This window comes from Cibotium barometz, chromosome 8 (genome assembly GCF_041138505.1).
Source record: "Cibotium barometz isolate CiBa-2024 chromosome 8, ASM4113850v1, whole genome shotgun sequence".
NCBI classification, from domain to species: domain Eukaryota; kingdom Viridiplantae; phylum Streptophyta; class Polypodiopsida; order Cyatheales; family Cibotiaceae; genus Cibotium; species Cibotium barometz.
The window spans coordinates 38,824,976-38,848,776 of record NC_141053.1 but is presented as its reverse complement, the minus strand read 5'-3'; the positions used below and the strand labels follow the sequence as shown (position 1 = coordinate 38,848,776).

Genomic DNA, 23,801 nt, shown 5'->3' with positions numbered 1-23,801 from the left:
ACGACGTGGCATATTTGGAAGACCAGATGCTCAGAGGCCTTCAGGTTCATGAAACCCAATGTATTTGCAATATATGGAGTGACATCGTTTGGAAGATCAGACAAAAGTTATGGTCCTCTAGCATTGGGCCGAAGTTCCAGCGGGGTATTGGAAGAAGAGCAGTTTCCTTGGGCCAAGAGGAAACGAGCTGTTCTCAAGAGTCTGTGAGGTTGCTGCCTCCGCTGAATCGAAATCTGCTTGGAAGAAGTCCCTTCCAAGTAAGCAGGCATCAGTAAAGTGCGAGGCAAGCTCTATGGGGAGTGGTGCTAGGATCCAATCCCTAGCCTTAGAGCAGAAAGCGCTTGAAAATCTTTCCAATGAGTGTGGTCTTTACTTCTTTATCAAAATCTGTCTGTAAGGTCGTAAGCTTGTCTTCGGAGATAAGGATTGTTCTCCCACACAGTGGGGGTAAAGGATGCTTGGGCACAAGCCATAATGGCAATCAAAGGGTGGGCGGCTGACTTGAACACAATCCCATTTTTTCTGTATGTTGATGCAGGCAAAGAAGTGGGAGAGGCAGGAGGAGGGGCTTCTCTCTGCGAAGGAGAGGGGAGAAGAAGGCGAGAGGCAGAGAAGAAGGCAAGGGCAAACAAAGAGGAGGGAGTGAGGTGAATGGCGGGCAGAAGAAAATTGCGCAAATAAAAGGGGTATGACGGGCAGGGGGAGATGAAACCCATGGGTTGGTTTGAGAACTATATTGTCTTCAAAACATTGGTTACAGAGGGGACGTAGTGCTTTATCTCCATTGAGGCATGCTTTTATTACACACAAAGTAGTGTCCCAGAATTACAGATCTCCACATTACTAGGTACTATATTAGGAGAAGATACAATGCAAAAAAGCTCCAACAATGCAACCAAGGACGTTGTAGTTCATACTTTTGCCATGTGTACAGGTTCTCTAGCCATCTCATCACTTGAGATGTGAGATGGTGCAATGGTATGATAAACCTGAGTTAGAGAGGGTGTGTATTAGACTGAGTAGCATACCTATCCCAGATTTTGTTTCTATTTGCATACACTTTCCTTACATCCTTGAGGGATGGGCCAACATCTGTACTTTTCTTTTGCAAAAGGAAAAGACTGTACTGCTGCCTTTATCAAGAGGTGTTGTATCACCCAGAATATTCATTAAACAAAACATACGCACTACATGTACTCACACGATTGAGTGTCATGGACTATACTTGGCCTCAGAAGATGATAGTATAATCTCTCTCTCCCTCTCTCTCTCAAATGATCAGAAAAATGGTTTCTCTCAATATTTTTCAAACACGAAATAGCTTCTTCAATTTGCGAAGTGCCAATACAAGACAAAAACGATTTAAAGGGTGAGAATGCATACGATTTCTGTGTCGTGACCTCCAGCAAACTGTGAGATGTCATGTTCCAGAGCACAAGCTGCAATAGTTCTTTGATAACGTTCAGGATCAAAAGGACTTGTAAATACAATGTTTCGTCGAACTGTATCATTCAGTATCCAAGGCTGTTGAGGCACATAAGCTATATTACGCTGAACAAACAGTTTTCCTTTCAAGCACTGCAGGGGAAAAAAAACAGTAATTGGTTTGAAAGAATAGTCACCTAAAAAAAACATAATTTAATACAAAAGTTGGGGGAGAAAATTGGCACACTACCTGCATTTCACCTAGGATTCCGAACAAGAGTGAGCTTTTTCCACTTCCAACAGGGCCATGTATGGAGACCAATTCCCCTTTCCCAACAGAAAAGTTTATATTCTGCAGTACCACATCCCTTTTTGATGGATCGTTGACAACAGGAATCTCCCTAAGCTCGAGATTGGAATTTTCTGACTCAGAAAACTTTTCGACCTCTATGTGTATCTTCCCGCTTCCCTTGGCCATATTGGAGCTGATGGTTTTCCACATTTTTTGCTGCCAGGAGAAGGAACAGTCCAAGCCTAGAACAGCTCTGTCTGGATGTTCTTTAGAAAACTGCAGATAATAACATGCTTATGACTGTGCAGCCTTTGATGAAACTTGAGAAGTTTCTATAAGAAAAATAGAATTCTCTCGTGCAATAATTCTTCTTTTACAGAAAACTTTAAAAAAAAGAACACGAGACCTGTGCACAATCAACTTGAATGCTTAAATCATCTGCTTTATCCAAATCTAGCAGCTTTTGCAGGCGGCGCACTGCCACGATCGCTTCTCCGGATGCCTGAACCCCTGTATGTCTTGAAAAAAAATTGTAAGAATTTTGGAGATTCCTATCAAACATTAGGGCATAAGTTCTAGTAGTTTTGTACCTAGAGGAGCGATGGCGAAAGTCCGTACAAGAACACTGAATAATGCCAGAACTGTAAATGCCTGACTTGGTGGCATAAAATTTCCCTTGTGAATTGCAAAATATGTTCCAAAGGTCACCAAGGAAGCCAGTGGAGTGACTGAGTCCTGAGTAGAAATAAAATATTTACCTTTTTTTTGGGGGGGTGAAACCACTGTCTAATTAATTACTCAAGATATGGTACAAGCATAGCTGTCCATGAGGAAGGACAAGCTAGAAACAGTGGAGAAACACATCTAATTGCCTAGTAGTGATCTCACCCAAGGCATCAGAGTCCTGGAGAGATTCACGCAAAGAGTGTCTAAAATAAGTATAGGTACTCACTGATTTCTATCATGCCAGAGAGTCCATGAAACAAAATATTTACACATAATGATATAGTGTGCACTTGCTTACTATTTTGACTACAAAAAAGAAACCCCCAGAAACATCACACCACGCTTGCACATACATGTGTCTACACAGATGCATAGATGAATATGCAACAAAATCAACAGTAAGTTGTACCCTTATAGTCGAAGTTGCAGCTCTAACAAAGGAAGCCCTTCTTATTCTGTGCATTTCATCATGTCGTAAGTCAGCAATGCGACGTAAGAATGGAGAAATCCAACCATTGTACTTGATAACCCTTATGCCATTCAAAACTTCTCCAGTTAAGTGCACTCGTGCATCGGTGTATTTCACTGCCTTGACACGTAGTCTTCCACCCATATGAGCCATCCAAATCTTACACACAGAAATTGAGCTGTTTTAGTGAAAAGTTAAAACTATTGTAAAAGAAAAACTAGATTTTAGCCTCCTAAACAAACCATGATCGGACGTTTCTTGATCAAAATCTAGCTCACTATAAACTTAAAACCACACATCTTGGCACAAATTAGGGGAGGCTTCCATAGGTGCTGAATTTGTCTTGGATTCTTTTTGTGTGCAAATGTCTGCGTGCAGAGTATGGGTCTTCTTTGGAATTAGGAAGGGTACAAGGAATTGTATTTCAGAAACTTTTGATTGATGCTAATATACATCCTGTTAAGGAGCATTGCATTGAACATTGGTATGTGGTTTCTTCTTGGCACATGTATTGCAATTGTAAGAAAAATGCCTCTTTGATGCAATGGTAGAGCAAATGCATGGCCAGCTTCAAGTGGCCTACACGGTGCATCTAAATAACATAAAACATAGGCAGTCATCACATTTAGTTATCCAAGCGTGAGACTATCCCAAGTTAGTACATGCGTGTTGTAGATGGCACTTGTTATGCAGCAGTTGATTGGAAAGATATACAAAGCCATAATATGCAAGGAGACTTTAGCACCACTCACAATCAAACTTGAAGGCCACACCAATCAAAGGAAGAGGGATGGATGGCAGTGATTCATCCCGCTAAAAAGCATGAATTGTGCGTTGTGTGATCCACTAAGCCATCCTGATGGGACTCTTGGCCTTACACTGTTGCGAAGTTGCCATTCTAGATGCTCTGTGTTGTGATAGAGGGGATCCTTATGATCAAGATTCCCTCTACAGCCTGGTGACAGCCATTCACACAAGACAAGATAGGAGGCAACTTTACCAAATACAAGCCTGCAGCATCTTTACTTTTTGGGAGCCGACTGCTTTGGCCCAAAAAAGGTAGGAGGATAAGGTGGTTCTCCTCCTCGACTTTGAGAAGGCTTGTGATCCGGTTGACTGGAGTTTTCTGGAGGGTATTATGCTTCGGATGGGTTTCTCGGCTTCTTTTATTTGGGGAGTCTCATCCCTCTACTCTTTGGCCACCCATGGCCAGGTCCTTATTCAGGGCACCCACAGGGAGTGCTTTCCCATCTCTCGCTCGGTGCGCTAGGGCGACCCTTTGGCTCCCTTTCTTTTCCTTCTTTTCTTCTTCATTGCAGAGGCCATGAGCAGTTTCCTATGGACGCATGACACGGGCCTCTAGGGTCTCAGCCTTCCCATATGCTCTGTGAAGCTCTTGGATGCGAAGTTTGTAGATGATAAATGGAAACCTATTTTGTAGAGGATATTGATCTTTTCTGCCTTGCTTTTGCTGCACGCATCAACTGGCACAAGTGTGTTTTTTTTTTTTCAAGGAAGAGACTTATATTAAGTCTGAGAAAAGCATACAACAATCACGGCTATAAGCCGAAATAGAATCACCCCAATATGTAAGGTGATCTCAACCACCGAGGAGCATCATGGCGCCATGAAAGACATGTGGGACTAGAGGAAAAGAAAATGCCATGGTCCCACTCGTGCATAAATACAGTGCACTTTGCCTGCGCGGAACAAGAGGACCCCTGAATACAAGCCCATGTAGCCATGAGAGTATGGATGATATCACCCCATATAGTAATAATACATTGAGACTCAAAAATATGGATGCCCTCAATTGCCTCCGTGCATCTAGCTCTCTAGATCTACCATGCTGTAATACTGGCAACAATCTCCCAACAGGTGTCAATCCTTTATCTGGGGGGTGTATAATGTGAGTGAGGGGCATCCTGCAACAAACCATACTGGGCAATACCTCTACAAATGAAAATAGCAATGTCTGTATTATTGCCCTCATAGAAAAGCTGCAGACCAAACTGGGAAGCCAAGCAACTGTCTCCCAAGTAACATACATGGCGGAGCCACTCAATTTGCCCATAAGTTGGGCTATAGAACCCCATATACGATGTGCAATGTTGCATCCCCATAAACAATGCTGTACAGTCTTAGAATTTGCCGCACATCTCGGGCAGGTAGGTGCTACACCGAAAACCGATTTCCACTGATTGGTGGGGAGACCACCATGTAAAAACAACCAAAAGAAATGAGAGATGTGGCTCCTTCTGTATGAATGCCAAAGCCTATGCCAATATCTGCATTGTATCACCGGAGTGATGTCATAACTCTCCCAATGAGGCCTAAGAGTAGGGATCCTATGCATCTATCGAATGATGAGTAGCCTAGCATTCCGAACAATGAAACTGAAAAAGGGATGGCTTTTCAATGGATCACATGCATCAATCCACTCCCACTCACCTGGATCATCCCACTGAAGATATCTGGTAGGACATCCGCCATACAACCACAAACACCAAGAGCCATAAGTCACTAGAATCAATGAACCAGTGCTTCCCCAAACGACCAACAATCCTCATTGGCCTAAGCCTGGTGTTTGGGATGATCCCCTCCATGCTACATCTCCTCAATCTCCATCCAGGCATGATAGAATAGATGATGCAATCTATAGCCTCCTGGCCCGGGAGAGCAATGACCTGCAAAGGTACACCTATCCTAGAAAAAACTCCCAAGCCATCTCGGATGATGATCTCCATGAAAGATCCTAGAGAGCCACTCAAGCGGTACAGCTGCATCAATTTGATCAATATGTATGCAAGACCCCCTAAGATGCTGAATGGATGCAACTCTCCGATCCACCGGAAGACTCTTGAAGGTCTTCCAAGCAAGAACTGTATATGCACCTCTCTCCCATCCTAACCACTCCATGTAACAAGATGCACCAAGTGGCCGACCAGCCTCATCCCTCATGGCAATAAGAATGGTCTGGACCTCAATGTCAATGTCATGCTGGAAAGAAATGAGCTCGTCTTGCGAAAAATTGATGATTCTCCCGGCGTGTGGGGATGAGGAAGGATTGGCTGTGGCGGAAGCCATAAGACCAATCAATGGTGGGTGGTTGACTCAAATCCAAGTTGAAACAACTGCTGAAAAGAAAAGCAGAGGGCAAAGAAGGAAGCGGGGGGCGGAAGCACGGGCAGGAGGCGGCAGGGGGAAGAAGAGAAGGCAGAGGAGGCGGCTGGGGCAGCACCATGGGCAGAGGAGGCAGCGTGGGGACAGAAATGAGGGTAGAGGAGGCGGCGGGGGCAGAGGCGAGGTCAGAGGCAGAAACAAGGCGGGGACAGCAGCGCGGGTAGAGGAGGCGGGGGCATTAGCCAGTCGTGTGGTTTTTGGGTAGTGCCCCCCCCAACCACCAAACACTAGATGCTTTCCAATGGAATCCTCGAGCCACTTCACGGACCGCTATGTTGGATGCCAGGAGGGCATCGACATCACCTCCAAGCATGTTGAGATATTTCACCAAATGTCCCTAGCCATAAAGTGTTAGATGGGCCAACATGTCTAAGGTTGAAAAGCTTTGTAAAAACAGCCACAGCCCAAGATTCATCTCTTCAAGGCATGTACATCAAGTGGAATTGGAGATATTCTCAAGCCTATATATAGCCTACAAGTTGACTTGCACCCCCTAGATTCATGGAGGAATAGGTGGAATAGGTGGAAGCTTGATGACCTCATCAATGATGTAACTTGCCATGATACGGAGCCTATTGCCACGTCAGCAACCACCCCCGACACTTGACCCTGCCACACACTTACTGCCCCCATGGATTGTATCTCTATTTATGAGGATGTATTGCAATTTTACAGTTGAGCCTAGGTGTAGCACATAGAGTGATGGCTCAATTTTAGTTTAGTTCTTGTTTCATTTTCAGTTTGTTATTCCATGATTCAGCTACTCATGGATTCCTTGTAACTTTTGGTCTCATAGACCCTTGCAATCTTCTACAGACGTTAATATATTTGTCTTTCTTTCCTTTTTTTCTTTCTTTCTATGAATGAAATTGAAATTCATGTGTGTTATGGTCATACTCTTACCTCTTACCCATATTATCTTGTGATTAAGTGATAATTATCTTTAATCCATATGCTTATGTCCACTCTAACCCCATGAAGGTTATTTTCTTTAATCTACCTTAACCCAACGCATTAGTCTTAACCCTTGTTTCATTTTCTATAAAGCAGTAGATAGCGCTCCCCCCCCCTCCCCCCCCCCCCCACCAAGGCCCCCTCCTCTTGAGATTCCAGAGGAAGTTCCTTTTTTAGAGCTCTGCTCGCCTTTCTCTTGTTGGCTAGGTGGTTGTGGCCAACCAGGTTCTGCTGGCTAGGTGGTTGTGGCCAACCAGGTTCTGTTGGCTACCATGTGGTATATTGCTTTGTGTGCTGGGCCTTATGCATTGGCCAGGTTCAAAGTCTTAGCTGCAATTTCATGTGGTCCAGCGGCGATGGGTGTGCTGTTAGGGCCAAGGTGGCTTGGCGCCATGTGATTGTCCAACCCCTACACAAAGGGGGGCTAGGCATCATTGATCCCGCTTCACAGGCAGAGCCCCTTTGACCAAGTTGATTGTCCATGGTCTCCAGCCAGAGGAGAACCGTGGAAGCATTTTCTTCTAGCATGCTCCCCTCCCGAGGTGGTCCTTGGGCCGCCAGCATCAGGTGGATCTTCTTGACAGCTCCTATCCGCAGGTTTAGCACCTCTTTCGTGGATAAGTTTGCAGCCAGCCTCTTTCCTACTGGGAGGTCCTTTGCCTGTCCCTTTTTCAGTCCTCTCCCAGATGCGACAAGGAGTGCATTTGGCAGCCCCTTATGTGGAACACACTCATTCAGTCCCCGTCAGGCCCACCTCTCGGAGCCTAGCCCCACCTCACCTGGGGTCATATTAGCTCTGGTCCGGCTCAGACTATGGATTCTTGGCTCCATTTTCACGCTCTTCCTTCCCCTTTCCAACAGGAGAGACTTGCCTTCCTCGGAGGAGGGGCCCACCTCAGCCTCGACATCGAATCTGCCATCCCCACAGACTGGCACTCCCCCATGGATCCACCTCCCAATTTTTGGTGGGTCGCTTCCTTCTGGCAACATGATGTGCCTCTTCTGATCTTCGGCTTACAAAGACAAACCACACCCCCCCCCCCTTCTCCCTCTTTTGTGGTAGGGGATCACGGACGACTTCCTCTAGGAGCAGACCTCACAGAGGAGGACTACACCTCACTCCCCTAGCAGTTGAGGATAGTGGGCTTCCACAACCGTTGGTGGCACATCGACCCTTCCCCCGGGAAGGTGCCCAATGATTCGACCTGGCTACTTTTGCTTTGAGAGAGCTGCCCCTTGATCCGCCTCCACCAGTGGGACCTCGGAGAGTGGTATTGGAGAGGCCCCAAGACATCCCTTTTTCTAGTACTTGGTTCATCTGGGCAGGAATATTCTCTTACAGCCACTCGATGGCACTCCAGCAGCTACAGCAGGGCATATTCCATAATTTCCTTGGAGATTACTAGCACAGGCTCTGGGGCAACTTCCGCCTCAGAAACTTATTCTCTTCCTTTGCCTTTTGGCACACCGTAGCCTTGCGGTTGGTTCCTGGATTGCCGTTGTGGGCCGACCAGCCTTGTGCAGGATGTAGCCCCTCACAAGATTGAGCGTCATTGTCTTTGGGACTGCCCAAAGGCTCAACAGGTTTGGAAGATTCTCAAGCTATTCACATCCAAGCCCCTCTGATTCATCACATGGGAAGAGGTCGCTTGGACTACGAAGGAGGCATAACCCTTCTTTATGAAGAGGATGGCACCAGCCTTGCCCTTTGGCTCATTACCCATCCGAAGCCTCAGCAGTTCGGTGCCGGTTACATTGTGGACCTTGGGGACCGGAGTTTGTCAGAGATGAAGACCATCAGTAGTATCACCGCTTGGCATATCTGGCAGGTGAGATGCAGAGAGGCCATTGATGACACCCCCCCTCCCCCCCCCCACCCCCCCCCCACCCCCCCCCGGCGGCCTGCCTCGCGGAGGTGATCCCCTCCATTTGGCTAGACATCATCCACACTCTGTGAGGATGGAGCACTTCACATGTGACTCGGAGCGGATGCAATGGCGCTGGGTCGCCTTCCTTCGCATTTGGAGTCCGGGCCCATTCTTCACTACAGAGGGCGATGGATCGTCTTGGCATTACACGTCCCCAATGTGGCTTTTCGATGTAGTCTCCCCCTCCGAGGGAGACCAGCCAGAGAGGGAACTATCAGAGAGGGCAGTGGAAAGATGTAGACGAATGACAAAAACGCTGCAGCTCCAAGAGAGAGAAAACAGCAAAATGCTAATGCACTAATCTCAAGAAAAGAGTGGATACAACCAGCCCGTAGGCGAGGAGTGGACTCCGTAGGCAGAGGGATGAAGATGCTCACCAAGAATGATCAGGGGATGATGATGAAATGAGGAAGAGGGCAGCCCATATATATACTCTTACATGAGCTGGCCGACTGCCTCCTTGTGGCCTACACGACCTCAAAATAGGTGAAATACTCCATAAAATGGGTGGGCAATCCACATCAAAGGCCCATAAAATAGGGTAAAAATATGGGAAAAATGGGGAATGCCTGAGAATAGAAATGCCCCCCACAAACACTAGAAAAGCCACCAATAGGAGATGATATATGCTAACACCCCCTCTGAGGTCGTGGAGGTGGCCCAAGACCCAAGGAGCTGCATGAACGTCGATAGATGACTGAGATAATCCTTTGGTGAATAAGTCCGTAGCGTTGTCCTGGGTAGGACAATATTCAAGGATAATGTCTCCCTCCAAGATCCTCTCCCGCACAAAGTGGTACTGGATCTCTATATGCTTGGTCCGTGCATGAAATACCGGATTCTTAGCAATAGCCAAGCAACTATGGTTGTTGCATGAGATAAGGGTAGGCTAATATTGTTGAAAATTGATCTCCTCAAGTAGTCGCCGCAACCAAATCACCTCACAAGTAGCCGAATAAGCCGCTCGATACTCCGCCTCAGTCGATGAAAGCGGCACCATAGACTGCTTTTCACTCGTCCATGAAATGGCTCCAGATCCAAGTGTAAAGCAATACCCTATAGTGGATCATCAGGAATTCGCATCTCCAACCCAATTGGAGTCGCTCCAGCCACGTAAAGTGGCCCCCTCTCTATAGAAAATGCCAAAATCCTTGGTACCTTTCAAGTATCGTAACACGCGGAGTGCTACCTGCCAACGAGTGTACAATGGTCCAACAACGTTGCTGAGAACTGAATATGCCATCTTAGCGCTGGAAAACCTCCAATCCAAGAAAGAAGTGAAGCAACCCAAAATTTGTCATCTCAAATTCCTAATTAGGGGCAACCTTTAAGTGAGCAATGTGTGCTGCATGGCTGCATGTGATGATCAAGTTGTCGACATAGAGAATGATGAGAGTATACAACCCTTTCTCGGGATAAATGTAGAGATTTGGATCAGCTCTGCCGACCGCTTGAAACCCTTTTGTTGAAAGAAAGCACCAATTGGAGTCGCTCCAGCCACGTAAAGTGGCCCCCTCTCCATAGAAAATGCCAAAATCCTTCGTACCTATCAAGTACTGTAACACGTGGAGTGCTACCTGCCAATGAGTGTCCAATGGTCCAACATCATTGCTGAGAACTGAATATGCCATCTTACGGCTGGAAAATCTCCAATCCAAGAAAGAAGTGAAGCAACCCAAGATTTGTCATCTCAAATTCCTGATTGAGGGCAACCTTTAATTGAGCAATGTGTGCTGCATGGCTGCATGTGATGATCAAGTTGTCGACATAGAGAATGATGAGAGTATACAATCCTTTCTCGGGATAAATGTAGAGATTTGGATCAGCCGACGACCGCTTGTAACCCTTTTGTTGAAAGAAAGCATCAATCTTCTCATACCAAGCCCTGGGGGCTTGTTTCAAACCATATAAGGCCTTTTTCAGCTTGTAGACCATACCTTTGGAGCCAGGAACTTGAAATCCTGGGGGCTGTTCCACATAAACTTCCTCCTCTAGCTCCCCATTGAGGAATGCCGACTTGATATCCATCTAAAAGATAGGTCAATGAGTGTGCAGCAAGAGCAAGAGGAGTCCATATGGTCGCCATCCGAGCAATCGGTGCAAAGGTATCATCAAAATCAACGCGAGCTTTCTGAGAACAGCCTTTGACCACAAGCCTGGCCTTGTGCTTATCCAGAGTCCCATCCGATTTGTACTTGGTCTTATAGACCCACTTCACATCAATCACCTTCCGCTTTGCTGGTCTAGGAACTAGCTCCCAAGTTTGATTCTGCTCAATAGAGTCAAGCTCCGCTTCCATGGCCCACTTCCAAGTTAGTTTGGAAAGCGCCTCCCCAATATGAGTAGGTTCCCTGTCCTTCTGGATGCGTGACATCAGTGCATAATTGACGCACATGTTCTCTTGAGATGATGTCGTGGTACGCAACAGCTCTGATCGACGGGGACACCCTGTTGGAGGTGAAGGCAACCATGTTACCCTTGAGTCCCGCAATGTCTGGTACAACCAATTGGGAATCCGGGATCCCCCCTTAGAAGTCGAACCTTGCTCCGAACCCTGTTGTGGAGCATCCACCAAAATCTCCTCCTCCTGATTAATGTCAGATGATTCCTCCACCTGAGGTGCTTGAGGACGTGCCAGGTCAAGTTGAGGAAGAGGAACAGGAGGATCCAGCGAGGAACCAAGTAGAGGTCGAGTCGAATTAGCCCCTGAAGATGGAGAAGCCCCCTCTGCAACAGAAGATGAAGCCTCATCAACCACCACATCTCTGCTAATGATGATCTTCAAGGTTGCAGGATTGTAGAGCCGATAACCTTTAGATTCTGAGCTGTAACCAACCAAAATATGATGCTTGGACTTGGCGTCCAGCTTCCCGCTATGACCATCAGGTACATGAACAAATGCATCAGATCCAAAAACCCGAAAAATGAGAAATTGTGGGTTTTCTACCAAGGTAGGCTTGAAAGGGGGTCTGTCTTGGAAGAGCAGTAGTAGAGGACCGATTAAGAATATAAACAACAGTAGTAGGGGACCGATTAAGAATATAAACAACAGTAGAACCTGTCTTCGCCCAAAGCTTTTGAGAAAGACTCCGATGTTCCAACATAATCTGAGCCATCTCAATCACCGTTTAGTGCTTTTGCTCCACCACGCCATTCTCTAAAGGAGTACCTGTGTTGGCAAGCTCCCCTTGAGTGCCATGTAGCTCACAATACTGGTTAAATTGACGAGAAGTAAACTCGCCGCCTTTGTCGGCTCAAAATGTCAAGACAGAGTGTCCCGACTGTTTCTCCATGTTTGGAATCTGTTGAAAGTTTCATTTTTGGACTTGAGAAAATAGGCCCAAGTATACTGACTAAATTCATCAACCAAGAGAAAAACATAACTGGCAGAACCAAGAGACAGAGTGTGCATCGGGCCACACAAATCCGCATGAACCTACTCCAGAGGTGCCGTAGCTCGCCATATAGGCTTCTTTGGAAAGGCCTCTCGATGTTGTTTCCCTTTGAGGCAAGAGTGACAAGGGCCCTCACGTGTGCCAACATCTAGTAATCCATCCACCAACTGGTCCTGAAAAGCCTTCCGCAGGGCCTCCAAATGAAGATGTCCAAATTTACCATGCCAAAGGTTGCTTGTGCGGGCACTTGTGCGAGAGTAAAGAGCCGTGAGTTTGTAGAGGCCATGGTCCTCGATGCCTTGCCAAAGGATCTTGTCAGTGAGAGGGTACCGAATGATCACTGAGTCCTCCATAAACTCCACCTTAGTGACCAATTTGCAAATCTCATGTATAGAAAGGAGATGAAATCCTAAATTTGGCACATAAAGCACTCTCGAGGTGTATTTCTCTCCATTGCCATCCGGAATGAGGGGCACTGTCCCTTCGCCATGAATGGGAATAGTAGATCCAATGGCAACTTTTCCGCGGCGTTGCTGCAGTTCATCATTCCAATCCTTGTGATAAGTCATGTGCTATGTTACGACCCTGTGTTTTTCCCTTTGGACAACAAGCGGGTGGACACGAGCACGAGCACACGATGGATAGTGTGGACAGGTATCAGTTTGGATGTGAAAAGGAAACTCATAAGTGTGGCCAGCCCGAGTGTAAAAGGGGACAAAAAGAAATTTATAAGGTTATAAGGTTTTTAAACCTTTGATGGCTTAAAATATTAATATATGTTTATAAGCATGCGTTTTGCAGTTGCTTTTAGGTGTTTTTGATGAAAAGCATATCGCCTCTTTAAAAAGGGCGAAGGGTGGTGGATTGGAGCAAGTCGCCGTGGTGTGGTGCATGGTGAGACGGCAGGTGCATCCTTGGTTACTGAGCAGGTCGTCGTGTGCAGGGTTGCTGTGTGCATAGGCTTCAGGCAGGGTAGCTGCGCAAGAGCTTCAGGTGCTGCTGCTGCTGCTGCCGTCTCGCCAAGTGCTGTTGCCGCTGCTGCTGCTGCTGTTGGGCGCTGCTGCGCATGGGCGGCCGCTGTTGTTGCTGCTGCCGCTAGGTGTGCTGTTGCCGCAAGCTGCCGCTGCCGCCAAGTGTTACTGCTACTGCGTATGGACTACAGCCGGGCAGCAAAGGGCACCATGGGGCAGCCAAGCGGGCAACCATACAGGCAACCCGCAATAAGCAGCCAGCAGACAAGCGTCAGGCAAGAGTTTCTCTGCAGCCAGTTGGGCAGCCAGACGAGTGTCAGATGGGAGGCCTCTACGCCAGGTGGCTGCATGTGTGGAGGTAGTCAGCGCGGGTCTCTCTCTATCTTTTTTGGAAGAAGGCGAGCTGAAAAAGGCACCGAGGGGCTAACAGCCAAGGGGTCTCTCTCTCTCTCTCTCTCTCTCTCTCTCTCTCTCTCTCTCTCTCTCTCTCTTTGCAAGCAGGTTTTGTTTACGAGATTGGGATGCAGAGGATCAAGCTACATATGCACAGGATGATGTTCTTGGAAGAGATGTGTGTTGCTCTTCGACTTGGACTTATGTGTATTTAGGGATTGCTTGAAACGTCCTCTATCTTTCTCTCTCAAGGTTTTTGGCACCGTGATTGGATGGTGCATATGTGGATTTATCTGTCATGGAAACAGGACATTGGTATTTCGATAAGAACAAGACTTTGGTATCGAGGATGCAGGCCTATGGTTTATGGGATACAGGTCTTTGGTTTATCAGATACAGGTCTTTGGTTTTCGTGTGGAAAGCATGTCTCTGGATTCATGTGAACAGGTTCTAGTTTTCTCGAGGATACATGTAAGCTGTGACTATAGGAAGGACATGTGGTTTGGTACAGCCCTACTGCTGTTTGGGAAAGGGTTGTGGGACCCATGATAGCGATGGAGAAGACCTTTTCAAGCAGGGAGGTGTTGTACAAATGTGCCTTCTCTATAAGGTGCTGTGCTGTAATAACGAGAGTTCTTTTTTGGAAAAGTCCTAAGTGAAAAGTTAAGCAAGCGGTTGTGCCTCCTCCCCAACCACCACGGGCGGTTGCAACCAGGTGTCTCCTGCCCATACACCACCCCACAGCCGACTGCAGCCAAACGGCTTCCGTGTTCTTCAGCTGGCGGCTGCACCTTCTTCTCTTCAGCTGGTGGCTGCGCCTCATCCTCCGCCCTTGCAGGCGGCTGCCCCTTCTCTACAAAAGGCGGCTGTCTCCTCTTCAACAGGCGGTTGTTTCATCCTTTGCAGGCGGCTACACTCCCCTCTACAGGCGGCTGCGTGGGGTTGCACCTCCTTTCCATAGACGGCTACAGGTGGCTCTGCACCTCCTAGGTGGCTACACCTTCTACACAGGCAACTCCTCCTCCTCCTAGACAGGCTGCTGCACCCTGGTGTCCCTCTCAAGTAGCTGCACACAGACACCTCGGGTATTTGTCTTCCATTTGCGAGCTACAAGTAAGTGAATTTAGATTTAAGTAAAGAACTTTGTTGTAAATCTGATAAAGGATTCTCTCTACCGCTAACACCCGTTCGGTGCCGGGTAGTCCAAGCTTTTGGAGAACCACGGTCCAAAGGTACCGAGATCGGGAGAGCCAGGCGTTAGTATGGGAGCGCCTGTTTGTGCGTGGTCCTGGAACACCAGTGGGGCGCTCTCCGCGGATTCCAGTGAAGGCACAGGACCGTAGAGACTGGACCTTTCAAGTGGTTGCTCTCATTCGAACATCTAGTTCGAGCCTTTTGTTTGGTACTGTATTCATCTCAGTTGTACATGGACATCATCTGGTTCATTGAACTCATGGAGCATTGTATTTGTTAAATACTCCCAATAATATATCATATATTGAGGGGGGGCTCGGCCCGTTCCCGCCCCAGTGCTGGTGTCCATCTATCAACATTTCTTTTCATTTCAATTTTCAGTTGTTATTAAGTTGTCCATTTCAAATTGTGATATTAAGTTGTGCTATTACGCGTGTGGGTGTCCAACGGAGTCTATTCCCACTTGACGGGATCGGTTTCATTGGTATCAGAGCACAGTTATTTCCCTCTTCTCAATGGGGAAACGACCCTGTATATTGGACACCCCGCTTCTAGCATACTTAACACAATGGATAGCCAAGGCAACCCTTTGAAAGTGCCTAATTCGAAGGACCCATCAAGTGCCTTGCGTGGTTCTGATGCTTTACAAGGAAAGCACAAGCCCCTTGAAAGGGTAAATGATAGTGATTCAAAAGGACAACTGTCTCGAGGAAAAACAGTCATGCAAGAAGAAGAGCCAGATGCAATGAGGGCTGAAATGGAGCATATGAGAAAGCTTTTGCAGGCACAAGAGCAAGAGCTGAAATTTTTGCATGAAGATCCCCATGTGCAAAGTGCCATTGAAGCAAGGAAAGCCGATGCAATGATAGATGTGACTTTTGAGTCCATGGCACGGGAAGTGGGCAAGAAGCCAAGGGAGTTGGCACTTTCCAACCTCCTCCGCCGCAAAGGTGACATCAAAGAGGGGGAAGACGGAGAGCTGAAATTCAGAAATCCATCTCGCTTGAAGCATGGAGATCCCGCATCTCAAAGGTTGAGGTCATTTATGCAAAAGGAAGAGGTGACAGTCACCTCTCGTCATGCATCTTCTCCACAAGGCACAAAGCCTGACAGGTATATGTATGCTAGTGCTCATGGAGGGCATGATAGTCACATGCATTCAAGACATGTATCCCATGGTAGGGATGACAGGTCTGCCACTAGAAGAGCTTTGCCTTCTGAGTTGTCTCATGGAGAGACATTGCCTTATGCAAGAAAGTCACATGCATCCGATTCTCAAGTTCGTGGAGCACATGCCACCGCGCTTCATGAAACTTCCATGATGGCCCATGAAGCCCATGCAGATTAAAAGGAAAAGAAAAAGAGAGGACCATGAGCCTCACGCCAGAAAGCTCAAGGAATTTAAAGCAGGTGACAAGTCCGTTAAGTTTGATGTTTTTCATGGAGAACATGATGCTTCCAAAGTGTAAGCATTTGTGGCACAGTTTGACATTGCTTTTAGCGATGAGGACTTCACTAAGAAGTCTAAAGTACGCCATGCTAGCATGTTTTTGAAAGGGACCGTTGCTCATTGGTGGATCACTGAAAAGATCACCAAAGACCCCATTTGCACCTGGAAGGAGTTTAAGGACAGATTCTATGCTCAGTTTTTGCCACCAAATGTGGAGCAAACTCTCACCCAAAAGTGGGATAGACTTGAGCAAAGAGATAATGAAAGTGTGCAACAGTATGTCAACAAGTTTTGGAAAGTGTTGCTTGAGGTAACTCCTTTTATGCAAATCACTGAGGATGAAAGAAAGAGGAAGTTTCACTCCGGATTGCAACCAGCTTATCGTTCGGGCATTGAATTGCACCCGAAACATACTTTGCAATAGCTTACAGCCTCTGCTCTTGCTACGGAGCAATTGGTGCTCAAAATTAAGCAAGATCAAGGCGGTTCAAAGGGGAAAGACAAGGCTGTCCCAAATCTGCAAAAAGGTGGACAGCCACCTAAAAAGAACTTCCGGGAGACCCACAAGGGAGGTAAAGCTGAAAATACCTCATCTAAAGATCAAGGCCCAAAGAAGAACAAATTTGGCTTGACCCCGAAGCAAAGAGAGCAATATGCCGAGAGAAAATGTTTTTCTTGTGGCAGCAAAGAGCACATGTTTCGACAATGCCCTGACCGCAAACCAAAGTACAAGGACAAACAAACCAAGGCTAATGTACATGCAGTTCCCGATGTGCAGGGAAACACAAATCATGATGCAAAAGAGCGGATGGTATGCAAGGCTTGGGGTCAAATCAAGGATCAGCCCGCCTTATTCATGTTTGATGACTGTGCAACTGATAACTTCATCTCTATACAAACGGCAGCTGCCTTGGGTATTGAGGTTGAGAACGTGGGACCTCAAATTGAAGCCGAAGCTGCCTTTGTTGGTAAAGAGGTGCAGGTTACCCCACTGATAGGGAAGTGGCGCATACATATCCAGGGCTACCTTGATAATGAACATTTCTTAGTTGCACCACTAAATGGATGTGATGTATTGTTGGGCAAGCCATGGCATCATAGGCTTGAGCCCCGCAAAGAGTACAAGACCAACATGATTTCTTTTATGCATAGAGGCCGCATGCATTTCATTGATGCTGGCAAAGAAGGGGATTCCATCCCACTTGTATCTCACATCCAAATTAATAAAGCAATGAAAAAGAGTCTTTCTGCGTACTTGGTTTTTGTTCGTGATAGCATTGTACCAAGTCATCAAAATGTGGATGCTATGACTTATGATAGGCTAAATTTTCTTCATGCATTCAATGAATGTTTTGCTGATGCATTGCCAAGTGAATTACCTCCCCAAAGGCCCGAGGATCATCGCATAGATCTTGTGCCAGCAGGTAGTTCTCCACCTAACAAACCCGCATACCGTGTGAGTGCCGCACAACAAGAAGAGATCATGAAGCAGGTAAATGAGCTTTTAGAGAAAGGTTTGGTTCAGCCTAGTTCCTCACCTTATTGCTCTCATGTGCTTCTTGTTCAAAAGAAAGGCGGCTCATTCTGCATGTGTGTGGACTATAGAGCTTTAAATAAGCTTACCATCAAGAACAGATTCCCAATTCCGCGTATTGATGACATTTTGGATAAGCTTTCAGCCGTCTTGATTTGAAGAGTGGTTATCACCAAATACGAGTGGTGCCCCAAGATGTCCATAAAACTGCATTTAGGACAGCCTTTGGATTATATGAATTTTTGGTAATGCCTTTTGGTCTCACCAATGCTCCTGCCACGTTTAATCGTATGATGGATAGGATATTCCGACCCCATCGCAAATTCACAGGAGTATTCTTTGATGATATCTTGGTTTTCTCCAAGAATGAGCAGGAACATAGAACTCATTTGGTCACAGTGTTCGAAGAGTTGCGGAAGCATAAACTTTTCATTAATGCCAAGAAAAGTGAGTTCTTCCTTTCAGAGATACATTATCTGGGTCACATTGTATCCAAGGATGGAGTAACAATGGATTCTGCAAAGATAGAGACCATTCGGAATTGGCCAAAATTACAAAACGTACATCAAGTACGTAGTTTTATGGGATTATGTTCATATTATAGGCGTTTCATAAGGCATTTCTCTACATGACCTCACAAAGAAGAAAACCACTTTCAAATGGACTTCAAAAGAACAGGATGATTTCTTGCAACTCAAGCATGCTATCATATGTGGACCTGTATTGATTGTTCCTGGCCATAGTTGCCACACGTTTTTTGAAACGCGTTTTTGAAACGTGTTTGAAACGTTTCAAAAACGTTTCAAACAAATTTCCAAAAGTTTTTTAAAAGTTTTTTTCAAATTTTTTTTCAGGTGTTTTTTCCAGGTTTGTTTTAGGGGGGTGTCCATAAATTTATGTTTGGTACAGTTTAATGCTAAAATCTACATTCAACTTTCATATACATGAATCATGATACATCATGAATGATGAATCCATGATTCAAATTTCATACTGAATCCTGATTCTTAATACATCATACATGATTACAATTTACATCATACAATGATCATACATGTAACATGAATCATGATACATCATACATGATACATGGCAGTCTTCAGGAATCAGGAATTAGATCATAGATGGCAAAAACCCATATAATTATTAATAGCATAACCAGTTTGAAGTTACAAGTTACAACTTACAACATACTAAGCAACATACTAAGCACTAGTGAATAGTGTCAAATGATAAATCTGAAATCTGAAATACAGATGTCTGTACCGAAAGACCAAATACAAAAACTCTGAAAAAACAAATGGTCTCCAATGTCTGGAGTCTGGACTCTCAACTCTAGACTCAAGTGTCAAGAGTCAAGAGTCACTAGTAGTAACTAGTAACTACTCAGCATCATCCTCCTCTGAGGAATGTGAGTCTGTGTCGTAAGAAGATGAAGCCTCAGCCTCAGCCTCAGCACTCGTAGATGCATGATCTGCTGATGTCGGTGCCCGTGATCGTGTCATAGTAGCTGGTGCCATCATCTCCTCATATAGCATGGCATAGATGTCGCGCTCCTCAGCAGGGATCTCTGGTACGTCCTTCACTTTCTCTATGTCGATCTTGTCGACATTCACTTGGCGCGGCTCAATGGGATTGCCTTGCTGCTCAATTAAACGGAGGTTGCAATGACAATACACCAACCGTTCTAATTGAGCAGTGGACAATTTGTTCCTCTTCTTTGTATGGAAGAGGGCCCATGTGCTCCAGTTTCTCTCACATGGACCAGAGCTGCAATCCTGTGAGAGGACTCGTAATGCAAGGCGTTTCTGTCAAAAGATAACAGAAAACTTTATAAATAATAAGAAGAAACAACTTATATAAGTTGTAAGTACTAAGTTGTTACTTCAAAGTGCAAACTTATTACATGTAAGTTGTAACTTGTCAGTGGGCACTTACCAGAACTGGAGTACCGATGCCATATTTCTCCCACCAAGAGACTGGCTGAAGCTGAGTCTCTCTCAAAACTGCAGTGGCTCTCCCAAAGGCATGACTCCCATTCCGAAATACTAGGAGCTCATCCTCTAACTTCCTGAGGAGCTGAACATCACCTCCAGTCCAGGTCTGGATGTAAGACTGCCATCCCTCTTCTAGCTCCTCATTGTTGAACTGCTCCTCATTCCGCCATAGTGGGTGTAGTATATGGGCAACCGCATGGATTGGCCTATGAAACCAATCCCATCTACGGTTCCACACCTCCCTGATGTCCTGGATCCTGTTCAACGACACTTGGAAGCATGGAATTAATATCAATGTATAATGTGGCCACTGGCAACTAAAAGAACAACAATGACATACAATGATACATACCTCTCAGCTGATAGTATAGTGCATCGATCTAGGGCCTCTCCAATGCGGTCCATGAACTCATATAAGAGTCCAAGGGTGCTGCCCTCCATGTCCGTAATGCGAAGCACACTATATATAGGCTGAGTGGCCGTGACAAGTGCAAGGGCCTCAGCCCACCAAGTGTCTCGCATTACCGCGCGCACAAATGCTACTGCCTTGGGATGCTCTCTATCATCCCATGCCATCCACTCCTGAGAGACAACAGTGCGGAGTAAACCTGTACGGACCCGCACAAGCCTCTCAACCACAATGAGCATGTAAGCAAACCTGGTGTTTGAGGGCTTCAACAACTCCAAATCACTGTGTGCACGAAACATAGCTAAAACCTTTGGCCTCTTGGTGACAAACTTCACCATGCTCCGAGAAGTACTAAAGAGGTCGGCAATCCACCCAATTTTGGCCACATCCTCTATCAAGAGGTCCAAGCTGTGTGATGCACATGGAGTCCACACTATCTTTGGAAACTCATCCTCTAACATCCTGCCCATAGATACACAATTTGACCCATTATCTGTAACTACCTGCACTATGTTCTCTGGGCCAATCTCTAGCACTGCCTCACGCAAATGTCTCCATATGAATGCTCCAGTAACAACTGTACCTGGAACCGAGGCATCAATGGCACGCAAAAACATTGTGCCCTTACAACAGGACACCAAAATGTTATATACATTTCTCTTTCTCATGTCTGTCCAGCCATCACAAAGCAATGTGCATCCATATTTCTGCCAGGTTGCCTTCAAAGGCTCCATCTCAAGCTCCACTGCCTTCTTCTCCTTCCTTAAGTGGGTTTTGCGAAGGGACTCATAAGATGGACCCTCCCACTCATACCCAATGCGGCTGATAGCTTTAATGGCCTTCTTCCAACGAGGAGTACGCACGACGTGAAATGACAAAGCGCATTGTATAAACAACTTTGTCAATTCACGTGTGGCCTCCTTGACAGCTTGCTTTTGTATGCCTGCTTTAATGCCTGCCCTCTTTAGAGAAGGCACGGTGGGCAATGAAGATCTGTGGGCTACAGGAATGGAGCTAGACCCACCTGCTTGACTCTGCAAATCATCCTCTGTCCTAGCTCTTTTGGACACATCACCTACAGAATCTGTATCCTGTACATCATCATCAATAGGCTGAATTCCCTTTGCTGCTTCATGTTCTCTCTTCCATTGCTGAAGAGACGCTACAACCTCTCTTGGTACTTGACTGCAAGGGCCAATGCCTTCCCCTCTTACTCCTGTAAAATGGGCCTTTACCCTAATAATAGACCCACCTGACACTTTGGCACAAAAATTGCATTTCCACCTTTCTGTGCCTGAACCCCCATATCTGCTCACAGGAGTTACGTGGTTCCACATGGCATCCTTAGCCCGAGGCATGATGAATGAATGAAGAAATTTGGGCAACCTGGCAAGAAATGCCCAAATTTCAAATCTGAAATTTGGTCCAAAATCAGAAAAAATCAGCATTTAGGGTTATTAAAAACCTGAGAAGCAGGGTGCGTAGGGGCCGGAGGAGTAGGCTTGGTGCGTAGGCAAGGTGTGCATGCACCAATGTAGGCAACCTGGCAAAAAATGCCCAAATTTCAAATCTGAAATTTGGTCCAAAATCAGAAAAAATCAGGATTTAGGGTTAGTACAAACCTGTTACCTACGGTGCGTAGGGGCCGGGGGAGAAGGACTGGTGCGTAGGTAGGGGTGCAAGCAAACCTGGAAGACTTCAAAGGCTGGAAACGTCTCTTTCAAGCGTCACTTTCAAAACTGAAATGCCAGGAGATACTGCATCGTACGTTTTCTATCATAAAAAAAAACTGGCCCAGCAAAAAAACGCGTTTCAAACGTTTGAAACGTTTGCACGTTTCAAACGAGTAGCCTAAAGTTTGAAACGCGTTTTTTTGCAACTATGTTCCTGGCGAGCCTGTCACAGAAGATCTGCCAGAGATTGATGAGCTTAAGGAGATCCTCCAGCCAGAACAGATTGTCTTTCACAACAAGAAGCGAAAGCTACCTGCAGGAAAGCTTTCCAGGAAATACCTTGTGAAGTTCAAAAATTATTTGCCTATTGATGCAAAGTGGATAAATGAGGATTTTTTTATTGATTACCCACAGTTGTTACAGGCATATCTTGAGGCTTTTCAGTTGAGGACAACTCTTTAGAAGCCCGGGGGGATGTCACCAATTGCCGACCATTTGGTCCATCTCCAGTTTTGTGTCTCGTTCACTTGAGGCCAGGCCGGTGTCTCATGTGAAGAGGCCAGTATTTTTGCTTAACATGGACGGGAGCCACACTGGTGCCACCCGTGTGTTAGCAGGATGGTGTCGTATGGACGGGAGCCAGATTGGGGCCACCCGTGTATGACCTGGACTGTGTTCTATCCATGGGATTGTCACGCCGTGTCTTGCCTATGGGACTGTCACTCCATAGGGAGGCTCGTGCCTCAAACTGTGTTTTACCTATGGGACTGTCACTCCATAGGAAGACCAGCATTTATGTTTTATGTCGTGCCATTTTTGTGCTCGACAGATGTTTTGTACTTGTTCCATGAACGGGAGATATGTCCATGATACGATACTATTTGCACATGCACTCATGTTTTGCATGTTTGAAACTGTTTTCGCATGACTTGTATTCTTGTGTTTGCCTGCTTGACGTGCCACTTACTGAGCGGGGACGCCTGCCAGTGAGTCGTCAAGTTTGCTTTGTCTTCTGACGAGTTTTGTTGCGTGTGAACAGGTGGTAAGTGTATTGCACTTGTTGGTTTAATAGTTTTATTTCTAACCTTTCATTTTATAAGGTTGTAAGTTCACATTCATTTAAAAGTGGGGACCCATTAGGGGCACCCACATATGGGCCAAGGTGGGGAGGGAAACCCCCACACTTAACCCTTTATGTGTGTGGGGATGGGTGCATGGCCACCTACCCACACCACACTTTGAAGCTGGCCGCCCCCATGCAAGCTTGGGGAGCCGGCCAGCTGTGGTCGTGTAACTCCACTCCAATCTCTACAAAAGAGAGCGACCACCCCACTCGTAAAAGGGATAGAGCCGGCGATCGTCTCCTCCTCCTCAGGCTACGCTTCCTCCACCTCTACAGCTGACGGCTGCACAGCAGGCGGCTGTGTTTTCCTCAGCACGCTGCTCCTCTCCATACAGGCGGCTACTTCTATTCCCCAAGCGGCTGTGCTCTGCAGCCAGGCGGCTCCTTCTCCATCTCCTCAGGCGGCTGCTCCTTCAGGCGACTGCGCCTCTCTCCCACTCGCAGCCACAAGCGGCTGCGCCTATCTACTGCAGGCGGCTGTGCCTCCTCCCCACGGGCGGTTGCAGCCAGGTGTCTCCTGCCCATGCAGGCGACTGCTCCACCCCACAGGCGACTGCAGCCAAACGGCTTCCGTGTTCTTCAGCTGGTGGCTGCACCTTCTTCTCTTCAGCTGGTGGCTGCGCCTCATCCTCCGCCCTTGCAGGCGGCTGTCCCTTCTCTACAAAAGGCGGCTGTCTCCTCTTCA

General features: G+C 46.5%; 2 protein-coding genes across 4 annotated transcripts in view; both read right to left on the bottom strand.

The window, feature by feature from the left end:
- Nucleotides 1-23,801, bottom strand: part of LOC147636234 (uncharacterized) — a 53,584-nt gene that overhangs the window by 18,411 nt on the left and 11,372 nt on the right. For 2 of the 3 annotated variants that reach the window (XM_086801665.1, XM_086801667.1), the window contains 5 exons: nucleotides 2,853-3,071; nucleotides 2,308-2,452; nucleotides 2,124-2,227; nucleotides 1,676-1,993; nucleotides 1,384-1,578 (listed from right to left, as the gene is read on the bottom strand). In XM_086801665.1, the coding sequence (XP_086657791.1) occupies nucleotides 1,384-1,578; nucleotides 1,676-1,993; nucleotides 2,124-2,227; nucleotides 2,308-2,452; nucleotides 2,853-3,071 (981 nt within the window). The remainder of the gene's footprint in view (nucleotides 1-1,383; nucleotides 1,579-1,675; nucleotides 1,994-2,123; nucleotides 2,228-2,307; nucleotides 2,453-2,852; nucleotides 3,072-23,801) is intronic. The other variant, XM_086801666.1, reaches the window with a different exon arrangement.
- Nucleotides 19,031-21,678, bottom strand: LOC147636235 (uncharacterized). The gene is made up of 3 exons (XM_086802024.1): nucleotides 20,264-21,678; nucleotides 19,853-20,168; nucleotides 19,031-19,722 (listed from the first exon to the last, which is right to left on the bottom strand). The coding sequence occupies exons 1-3, from the start codon at nucleotides 21,676-21,678 to the stop codon at nucleotides 19,297-19,299; spliced, it is 2,157 nt and encodes a 718-aa protein (XP_086658150.1). The 3' UTR covers nucleotides 19,031-19,296.